The sequence below is a fragment of the Carassius auratus genome, unplaced genomic scaffold (assembly GCF_003368295.1).
Source record: "Carassius auratus strain Wakin unplaced genomic scaffold, ASM336829v1 scaf_tig00013757, whole genome shotgun sequence".
Classification (NCBI taxonomy): domain Eukaryota; kingdom Metazoa; phylum Chordata; class Actinopteri; order Cypriniformes; family Cyprinidae; genus Carassius; species Carassius auratus.
The window spans coordinates 1-11409 of NW_020524437.1; the positions used below are offsets into that span (position 1 = coordinate 1).

The 11409-nt window shown below is 35.2% G+C and overlaps 1 protein-coding gene and 1 pseudogene across 1 annotated transcript; both read left to right on the top strand.

The window, feature by feature from the left end:
• Positions 1-13: 13 nt before the first annotated feature.
• LOC113074123 (polymeric immunoglobulin receptor-like) lies at positions 14-1169 on the top strand (annotated as a pseudogene).
• Positions 1170-9028: 7859 nt separating this feature from the next.
• Positions 9029-10459, top strand: LOC113074122 (polymeric immunoglobulin receptor-like). Its single transcript, XM_026246854.1, has 4 exons — positions 9029-9115; positions 9255-9569; positions 9668-9968; positions 10268-10459. The coding sequence occupies exons 1-4, from the start codon at positions 9055-9057 to the stop codon at positions 10302-10304; spliced, it is 714 nt and encodes a 237-aa protein (XP_026102639.1). The 5' UTR covers positions 9029-9054; the 3' UTR covers positions 10305-10459.
• Positions 10460-11409: the final 950 nt, after the last annotated feature.

Sequence of the window (11409 nt, forward strand, 5' to 3'; positions counted from 1 at the left end):
CAATTACTGCAGTATTCTGGCATATGCTAATGAAACCAAAGAAGAGTGTCAGTGATTGATCATCCAGATCAGAGTTTCTTTACTGTGACTATGAGAAAACCTGCAGCATGAAGACACTGGAGCTTATTGGTGTGTTGTGGAGATTGGAGGAATATCAGAAACTAGATGAGTGTGAGCAGCTCTATCTGACAGTTCAGTCAGGTATGAGATGCGTTTCACATTCAGTTGAAAAATTTAGACTAATTCCTCAGAAATCACAATCCTAAATGTGTGGTGTGTGTGTGTGTGTGTTTCAGCTCCTGATGTGTCTGTGGTGAGCAGCAGTGTATCTGGACATGAAGGTGGTGATATCAGTGTTCAGTGTTTCTACAGTTCTGGATATCAGAATGAAGTCAAACAGTGGTGCAGATATAAAGATCAGAGCTGTTACACAGTGGGGAGGACTAACACATCCCAGAATTCATCAGTCCAGATCAGTGATGATGGGAGAAGATCCTTCACTGTGCTGATGACTGGACTGAGATTCACTGATTCTGGCTGGTACTACTGTTCTGTAGGAGATCTGCAGGCTCCTGTTCAACTTAATGTCTCTGGTAAAAACTAATCAGATCTACACAGCATTTCTTGATTGAGGAAAAAAAAATATATATAATATATATTGTTTAATCTTTTCCTGTGTCTCTAGAAAATTCACAGGTTCATTTTCTCACTGTCACTGAACCAAAACCAGGTAATAAAGATCTTACATTAAGTCATAATAAATAATTGTATTCTTTTCTTAAATTTTATTTGACAGAAGTTGTGTTGAATTTATTGTCTTTTTGAAAAAAGAAAAAAAAAAATCTTACAAATTAATATTTAGTTTTCCAAAACAATTAATACAAACTGAAATGCATAATACAATTATGCTTCATTCCCTTTTATTAAAAATGATTTCCCTTTCCTTACAGCAACTGTTTGCACAGACACCAGCACTGAGAATATGTTAGTATTAACATAGTTTCATTATTCAGATTGTTATTATTGTTATTATTTGCACTGAAATTTTGTGACTTGTTCAACACTCACATTTGCATCTTTGTTCTGTTGTCATATCTTTCTACCTATTCTCTCTTTCAGATGGCACAGAGAGGAGCGTTTCTGTCTGTCACAGAATTAGAGATCGCAGGCTCTTCTGATATTGACCTGGGAGGAATTCTGAGCATCTTTAAATAACAGAGACATTGTGCTAAACTCTCATCAGATTTTCATTTGACTGATCCAGAAGTGAGCATCTGATTGACCCGTGAAGCAACCAATTTGTTTTCAAAGTCTGTTTAGGGGCAGGATTATCAGAAATCAGTTACTGTGATAATAGAGACCAATGGAGTAAGAGTAATTCAAATAGTGCCATCATAAAAACATCAAAGCACTGATTATTTCAGACAAGCTGGTGGAATATAAAGTTCTTCTTGAGGGGGACGACTGTACTGACTCCAGCTAAACTGCAGCTGTCTGAGACAGAACTCCATCCACCTTATTGTGAAAACCAAGGTACAGAGCTGTCACTGAGGCAATCAAACCTCACCTTTGAAAAAACTGTTAATACTGTATGTACCATTTAGATTTAAATAAAGATTTTTAAAACCTTTAGATCTTTGTTACCTAAAGTTACCACCCCAGTGGCCCGCTTGGAACTTTTCTGAGACTGTTAATATACTGTTCATTGTTAATGTTTGTTTGTAATAAATTAATGTTAATTTATACATGCTGTGTATTAGTATATGTGGAAATGAACATTAACCTATAGATGTAGATAACCAGTAGTGTTCATCCTTAGTTCATGACACCTGAAGCATTAACTAATGCTAACAAATAGAGACTTTAATTCCTTTGGTGACTGAACACTCAAATAATGTAATAAATGTCTACACCACTTAGCCAGAAGGTGCCAAGATGACTAAGAGCACTGAGAACAAAACAAAAAACAGAAGTTGGCTAGTTGTACCGCACTATTGCAGTGAAAAACTCATGCAGGAAACATAAGCACAAGCAAATGCAATGGCCTAATAACTGAAAGCTGTTTAGGTGAGGGTAAGTAGTAAAGGGGTCATATGATGTTCCTAATAAGAACATTATTTTGTGTATTGGCTGTAATGCAATGTATTTATGTGGTTTAAATGAAAAAATTGTTTCTCCTCTATGCCCCGCCTTTCTGAAATGCATAATTTTTTACAAAAGCTCATCGGTCTGAAAAAGCAAGGTATGCTCTGATTGGCCAGCTATCCAGTGCATTGTGATTGGCCGAAAGCCCCAAGCGTGTGACGTAAATGTTAAACCACTTCCCATACTGTGATGCTAATCTTGGTCAGAACACCGGTGCGATAAGAGAAAACAATAAAACCCATTACAAACGAGGCATTGGTTGCATTCAGTGGGGATATAATTACGGATTATAATGACTTATACTGTGTATAAGTGTATACTGTGTATTACTTTGCATCTTGCCATGTAAACACAAAACTATGTCTGCATTTGTGATCGGAGGAACATCAAACAACAAGCGTTACTCTCCAGTGGTTCTCAATTCCAGACCTCGCACCCCCCAGCTCTGCCAAATTTTGCATGTCTCTCTTTTTTAACACACCTGATTCAGATAATTAGCTCGTTAGAAGTGAGCTCTGTGCATGAACTTTGTTCCCATTGACATGGTCCCTACACAGTGTTCATTGCTCCCTGCTCCCTGAGCAGGGGAAATCTGTTGAAGTTTATTTCACTCGGTACATTCATTCACTGATTTGTGCTGCGTAACGGACAAGTGTGACATCATATACCTCTGTAAATAAATATACAATTTAAATTCATGTCTCACACACTTCAATGCAATTTGAAAGGAACTGGAATTATGGCAGAATATCCTGTGTTGTCCACTTCATAGGGCAATTATGTTCGAATAGAACAAACGTCTTGAAGCCATAAGAGAAACATACATACAAAATATGCAGAGCAGGGGGGCGCAAGGACTGGAATTGAGATAAACACTGCTCAAAACTCGCATCAGTGCCAAATCCTTCAAATATGTAAATGTACTTACAGCCGCATTGTAGTTTTTTCTCCCAGGATCAGGAAACAGTCCTCCACAAAATGTGCTGCACACATCTGAATATTTGGGTTGAACTGTTATGGAACAGTGTTGTAGATTAGAGGTGTCGCTATAACTTTGATATTCATAGCAACAATTATGACGATATACTGGTATTAGAAATAACTACAATATTTATAATGAAATGTTCTCTTATGATAACACCAAATGTAAATACTCCAGCATCAGTACCTGGTTGTGCTCCCAGGTGGCAGTATTGTGCCATAACGCTGACACCTGTCACACAAGAAGAAGATGCAGAGCTTGTTCATTGTTCATTCACGTTAGTACATTAATGTTAATAAATGACATCTTATTGTAAAGCGTTACCATAAATATTTATTTATATACTGTTGAACTTGAAAGTATTTTCTCTCTTGTTTTTTCATAAAAGCTGCAAAAAATACGCAGAAAGACAATTCAGTTTATTTGTATAGTGCTTTTTACGATACAAATCATTGCAAAACAACTTTACAAAAAATTAAGCTTCCACAATATTTAGTAGTGGCTTATTAGTTTATGGGCAAAAGACAGGAATTTTCAGAAAAATTTAAAACAAGTTCTGTATGTTGTTTCAGGGTTAGCATCATCTGAGGTCCTCTGAGGAGTCAGCATCATCTCGTCTCATATGTTTTGGATCCAGACTGGAGCTTGTGCAAAACAGAGAAACAAATAGAGACATAATTAGCGTAGATACAACTGTAGTCACAAATTATGAGATGCATTATTCGAATGCTTAGCAAAAGGTGCGTTTTTAATCTAGATTTAAACAGAAAGAGTATGTCTGAACTCTGAACATTATCTGGAAGGCTATTACAGAGTTTGGGAGCCAAATGCAAAAAAGATCTCTTTTAGTGGACTTCGCTATCCTAGGAAAAGTCCAGTGTTTTGTGACCTTAGGGAGCGTGATGGGTTGTAGCATGGTATAAGGCTAGTTAGGTGCGCAGGAGCTAAACCATTTAGGGCCTAGTAAGTAATGATAATTTGTAACTGTTATAAACTTAATAAGTAGCCAGTGCAGAGACTGTAAAATTGGGGTAGTATGATCATATTTTCTTGACCTGGTAAGGACTCTACCCGCTGCATTTTGGACTAAACCTGTAGTTTGTTTATTGAAGATGCTGGACAACCACCAAGAAGTGCATTGCGTTTATCAGTATCCTTGTGTTCGTTGGGTCAAAAAGTAAAATTCAAATTACAAAGTAAAAACTCATTTGACTGATATCTTTCCCAGGTTTTCCATAGATATCACAATATATCGTGAATTCTTACGGCCACAATAATCATAATATGAAAAATCTCAAGATTCAAGATTTTTATTTTTCACATACAATTATATAGAGCATATATAACCAGCGTGTGTATATATATATATATATATATATATATATATATATATATATATATATAATATATATATATATATATATATATATATATATATATATATATATATATATATATATACACTGATTTCTAGTTGTGTCTTCTTTGGGATGGCCAGACAAAGTATTTTCACTTTCACAACAAAACAACATTTGCCAGCAGCAAGAGCGAGAATCATTACGCCTTCTTTCTTTGTGTGAACATCTGTGCAATTATTTCCACATCGTGGGGGCGTGTTTAAATGAGGCGTTTTTGGAGGGAATGGATAAGTCTAAACTTTTATAAAGAATATATCTATGGGTTTAAGACTTTAGTCTTTGCAACTTTACCGATCTTCTTCATGCACCAAGAGCTTGTAATACTCCAAAGAGAACAGAAGACTTGGGTGGCGTGAGGATTGTGAGGGGAGGCAACACCAAAGCAAACAAGCATTCAATCATATATACTTAATTCATAGTATATCTATATAACCTCTATACTACAATTCAAAACAAAATATAGCCACAAGCAGCAATCATAAGGGTCCAAAAACCGATGGTCTAGGTGCATAATTAGAAATCTAAGTGAAATGAATCTCATGATGTGGTTTTTACAAGAAAGTCCAACTTGAATCTTCACTGAAAGTTAGGGTTTGATGAAACAGATGAAAAGGTTACATCAGCACAGCTGTCAAAAAATGACAACTGTCTTTCATATGAATCACTCCCTCTTACTATTTAAAGGAGAAATAACCTTCTAACATGTTCACTGTCATAAGCTATGTGATCATAATATATGTGGTGTAAGTGTGGACTTCTGTTCAACATTTGATTTTTAGACAAATTGAATCTCATGGGATGTTAATTTCAAATGAATGTGAAGATATTTGTAACTCAAACCTTATCTGAAGCATTTATCTATTTTCATTTTTCATTTAGAATTGTGTATAATAGTGCTAAGTGTTTGTTTTATTATTCATACCACAATAGTAAATAATTGTCCTAGTAAATTTTTATGATATATGTTATCATGAAAATACAATTTTAAATGGATAGCAATATATTTAATTACGCCTGGCAACTTATATAAAAGTGAAATGTTTAATGATCTACATGTAACAGATTTCACTGTAAACTACACTAATGTCTGCAAGATTCGGTGGGTGATTCAGATTTTTCTTGGCATTGATTAGAAGACTTACAATTGTCAGACAGATTGCATACGTGACATCTACGTCATCAAGCTCAGTTTGCGCAGTATGCTTGACCCCCAGGAAGTGTGTGCTTCTATTTTACTTCATTTGTCTCTGTTGAACCCAATGGGGTCAACGTGTCCATTTCTTTTACTGTCTATGGGTCTAACCAGCACAACTGGTACTAACCTGTGACGTAAGTAGGCATTGATTGGCCAGACGCGTTTGAAAACATCCTCACCCGCCATGATTTAAAAGTCCTTGTAACATACTGTAAACATTGTGTCAACTTATTTCTCAAGTATAATGAACAGCGATAGATGGACAGACACTGAAATGCAGGCACTTGTAGCAAATGTAGCACTGCCAGTTGTCGTTGGAGATTCTTAGTCCACCTTTCCCTTTCAATCGCTTTACATATACGTCGACATTCCATGTCTATTATTGTGAAACCTATGGGACACACACAAAAAAACACTGCTCTGATCACAGCGTCCTCCATCCTCCTGTTGTTAACATTGTTCTTCTTTGTTAACGTTGTTCAGTACTGCGCACAAATGACATGACTGTCGACCAGCTTACATCTCGTCCTAGTACACACTGTCGGTGCGAATGCAACCCTTTAAATGATACTTGGAAATAGTTTGTGCAAAATTATAGAGATTTCATCATCGAAACCAATCAAAAAAGGTTTTAGACCAAAATAAGACAATAAAATGCATTTTTTGTTTTTCTCCTTAAGTCACATATGCATTAGTTTGGCCATGAAACCTTGAGTTTATTTAATGAGTCGGTTTTCTTTTTTTCTGTTTTGTTTGTGCATAAAATGCAGATCTACTCTAAACCTGAAGATCCTCCGATATACAGGACTATAAACGATGAAAACCCAAATGTAAGTAGACCAGACATGCATAGAAGTGCTGAAATATCAGACATGAATATATCATGTTTATTATACAATCCCATTTCTACAGGATCCCAACAAGGACATAATCTACTACAGTACTATTGATGATGTTCCTGGGAGTGAAGCGGTGAAGCCTCCAGAAGGAGAAATATAATATACATAATATACAGCACTGTGGATCCACACTGACTTCAACAGTGAGAAGAACTCAGGAACACACCTTCTGACCAAAAGAAACCAAATCAGCAGCAGAGGACCATCATCACAACTTTTTTTTAGTTTTTTGTATTATATCTCTACTTAATTTCTTCACCAAAAGTCTATTTGTACAGTTTCATGTTGTTTGCATTAATACAAACAGGCATATGCATATTTAAAATGAAATAAAACTATTTTGCAATTGTATGTGTCTTGGTTTCAGGTTCCTTATCCTTGTCCTATGCCTTGTTTTCTAATAAGTATACACACAAGGCACTGGCAGTATTTTGCAGTTTTACTTGTGGATTAAATAAACATAGTAATTCTGATTGGCCGACAACAAAGATGGTCTGCTCATACTGTATATATATCACACACAGGGGCGGGTCTACGTGGTGGCCAGGGGGGGCACCCAGAGGAAAAGTTAAATAGCTATTATAGAATTTTATTTTGTGAAAATGAGATAAAGAATTTTTCACACTGAAAGAGAAGTGATTTCGCTCTCATAGACGTGCCAGGCTTTATCTGCAGCTAAACTGAATAAAAGCAGAATGTACTGATGAAGCGCTAAGAAAAAAAACACAATAAATAAATACAATTTTTGAATGATGCCGTGCTAATTGACATCATTTATTACAGTACATAAATGATAAAGTATATTTTCTACCTTATTCTGTTCAGAAAATTTAAATAATAGCTAATTAAATGTAGTATATAAAACAATCATAAAATTGCCATTAGAAAAAAAATGATCAAGTTACAAATGATTGATTAATGTACAGCAGTATATTTGATTTCTTTCAGCAAATGAAAAGTAATAAAAGAGAAGAGAATTCCTTGTAAATATATATATATATATATGTATATATATATATATATATATATACATATATATATATATATATATATATATATATATATATATATATATATATATATATATATATATATATATATATATATATATATATATATTATATATATATATATATATATATATATATATATATATATCTTAAATCTTGTCTTACATACATTTTTACATATGCCATGTCATGCCATAGCATCATTAAACAAGCATCTTTTTTTTAGCTATGTTTCTTTAACCATAAAGACTGGTGTAATTTGCCCCCTGATTTAGCATTTAAATAATTTAGGGGAAGCATTTAAATAATCCTTTGAATGAACTTAATAACCCCTTAACTGTCACTCACATTTTTGAACATAGACTTTATAGTTCCAAACTTAAATTTTTGTAATTCATGAATGAAAACATTTTGTAACATGATATTGATATACCATTTACATGGTAATGCAATGTCTGATTTTAAAATGGGTTTCAAAGGATGAATTTTGAGATTTAAATTTTTCAGTTGATAAATAATTTCTGATGATTTCTAAAATGTGATAGAGAAAAAGGCAACATAGAAGTCATTTTTTGTAAACAAAGGTCAGAACTCCTGTTATACTGCATATTTTTGAGGGTGCACTCTTGTCATAAATTAATCTATTACTTTTCCTACATAATTTTTTACAAAAAACATTGGTAAAATATATATTTGGGAGTCTTAGACCTTTCCAACGATATATAGTTTGTCAAGATTAGATTTTATTTCATTGTAATATAGTGAAGTAAATGTAGGCGGGACGGGGTGACAGTTAAAAGGAGAGTGCAGAATCGAATCGTTATAATCTAATCAAATCGAATTGAATTGTGAATCGAATCTAATTGAATTGTTCTAAATGAGCAAAAATCGTTCTTGAATCGAATCGAAAATCTATGAATCATGAATTGAATCGAATCACAGCCTTCCAAAAGATTCACAGCCCTAATATATATATATATATATGGGTGTCCTGAAACATTATGGGGGTCCACTCCAAAAAATAGGAGAACCACTGACTGGTACAGTAAGGTGATCCGCCAGGACGTGTCCTCGGAAAATGGCACATCTGGTCACCTGGTATAGGCCATATGAGGCCCACACACAACAAGCCAGATTTCAATGTAAAACCAGTTTGTCACACATGGGCCCACATACAACATGCCAGAACTGACACTACAACCGGCTTGATGTGTGTGGGCCAAATCTGGCCTGAATGACCCCTGCAACTGCCAGAACTCAGCCATATTTGCCCCAGATGAGGCCCGGAAGTGTATGCTATCAGAGTAGTGGCGCAATACGTTTTTAGTGCTATATGAGATAAAAAGAGAGAAGTTACTCCAAACACAGTTAAAACAGCTCAGATACGGGAAGAGAAACTTACACAATGGTCACATACGGAAAGAAAGAATTACTCTACTTTTTCATCTTGTTTAGTCTTATTATAGGTGAGTAAATGTTAGACTCATATCATTTTGTAATAATACTTTTTATGCTTGGTTGTTTATGTTACTTTTAATGTGTTTTTGTGAAGACTATTTATTGTTAACTCTGAACATGACAGCGGTGTGTGTGTTGTGTGTTTAGGTGTTGAACGCTGCAGCAGTGTGTCATATAATAGATTAACTGTTATGACTGGAGGATCTGTCACCATCCCATGTCATTATGATGAGAAATACACACATCAGAAGAAATACTGGCATTCAGAAAATAATAAGTCCAGTACATACACAAACACAAAAGAGGAGAATCTGTCAGTAATTGATCATCCTGATCAGAGTCTCTTTACTGTGACTATAAGAAACCTGCAGAGCACAAAACATGATGGAGGCTATTATTGTGCTCTGAAGATTGAAGGAAAACCAACTGCCACATATGATCTTTATCTGGAGGTTCAATCTGGTATGAGATGTTGTAGTTATTTTAATAAATTCTAGTGTCAAATATGTATTTAATCAAATCAAATATGTGAATGTGTGTGTGTGTGTGTGTGTGTTCAGCTCCTGATGTGTCTGTGGTGAGCAGCAGTGTATCTGGACATGAAGGTGGTGATATCAGTGTTCAGTGTTTCTACAGTTCTGGATATAAGAATAAAGTCAAACAGTGGTGCAGATATAAAGATCAGAGCTGTTACACAGTGGGGAGGACTAACACATCCCAGAATTCATCAGTCCAGATCAGTGATGATGGGAGAAGATCCTTCACTGTGCTGATGACTGGACTGAGACTCACTGATTCTGGCTGGTACTACTGTTCTGTAGGAGAGGCACTGAATCCTGTTCAACTCACTGTCAGTAAAGTGTAAGTATTCACTCTGTTTACTGTAAATGGCCTTCCTTTCATAATCATCTTTGTGGAACTATTCTATATTTGTATCTGTTTCTGTATTTCATTACTAACAGTCACTTCCTCGTTGCTCTGGTGATATCCCCCTTCCCTCCCCTCCCTTATTATTTTTTATTTATTTATTTGTCTTTGCAGAAATTGAACAGTAATTTTGAAGAAGAAGAATTAAACAAAAAAATGTATGTGATGTGTGACATAGTAACATTGGTGGTTCTCATATTTGTCTGTTGATGGTGTGCACTTTTATTTTTCAGATTGCACATGGAGCGTTTCTGTTTGTCACAGAACTAGAGGAAATTTCTCCACATCGACCTGAAGGATCAAATGATTATACATGTTGATAATGAGCTTTATATTATGCTTTTGATTTGTTTATTCAACAGACTAGACTTAACCCTTGTGCTGCATTTGGGACATTTTTGGTCATTAATGCACTCAACGGCGTAAAATATTTAATGCAGCACAAGGGTTAAGGTGTCTGTGTGTGGAAAACAATAGACATCTGTTTGCTAAATGACCGATGTGTATTTTTTTTCAAATGTCACTTTTCATTCAAAAGGTAGATTCTTCTAATTACTAATAAAAAGTTTAGTTTCTCTCTCCCTCTTGCTCTCTGTCATGATTATTAGAATCAATTAAAAGTTGTCCATTATTACAATTGTTATTAAATCAAACTTAAAGGTGCTGTATACCACACTCTCAGAAAAAAAAAGGACAAAAGCTGTCATGCTTTCAAATGGTACTCTATATACTACTAAAGAATGCACCTAAAGTGTTCACAGAAGTACTTTTTAAAAGGTCCTGCCTTTTATACTCAAGAATAGAACAACTTCAAGATACAGGAAGAGAAACTGTCACAGTGTCTGGGTTGTGTTCCCTGGGTATCCACTAGATGTCCTCCTTCCCCACGGTGTCTGTCACTTCATTAACCACATTCCTCACGTCTCTGCATAAATCATTGCACCCAGCTGTCACTGGATATCAATCATTACATTCTGTCAATTCCCCATTAGTGTTTGTCTCTCCCTGTGTATTTATACCCGGTCTGTCTTAGTATGTGTGACGGAGTCCTTGTTTAATTCATGTCCGTCACTTATCGTGCCCTAGCCTTGTGTCCTTTTGTTTGTGTTTTGGATATGTTTGGTATTGACCCCAGCCTGGACTGTTTATTCTTTGGATTTGCACTTAAATAAAGATGTACCCGCAATTGGATGTTTCTCTGTGGTTTCCTGTATTCCGGCCGTGACAGAAACACAATGACCACATTTGCAAAGAATTCATTCTACATTTCAATCGGGGTTTGGATCATTTTAGGTGAGAATAGTACACTGTAAAAAATATCTACTTGGTTCTACTTAAAATCATAAGTTAAGCAGCTGCCTCAAAATTTCAATTA

Coding starts and splice junctions, on each gene's coding strand:
- LOC113074122 (XM_026246854.1), top strand. CDS start 9,055: ATGGTCACATACGGAAAGAAAGAATTACTCTACTTTTTCATCTTGTTT. Junction 9,116..9,254: donor CTTGTTTAGTCTTATTATAG/GTGAGTAAATGT, acceptor TTGTGTGTTTAG/GTGTTGAACGCTGCAGCAGT. Junction 9,969..10,267: donor CAACTCACTGTCAGTAAAGT/GTAAGTATTCAC, acceptor TTTATTTTTCAG/ATTGCACATGGAGCGTTTCT.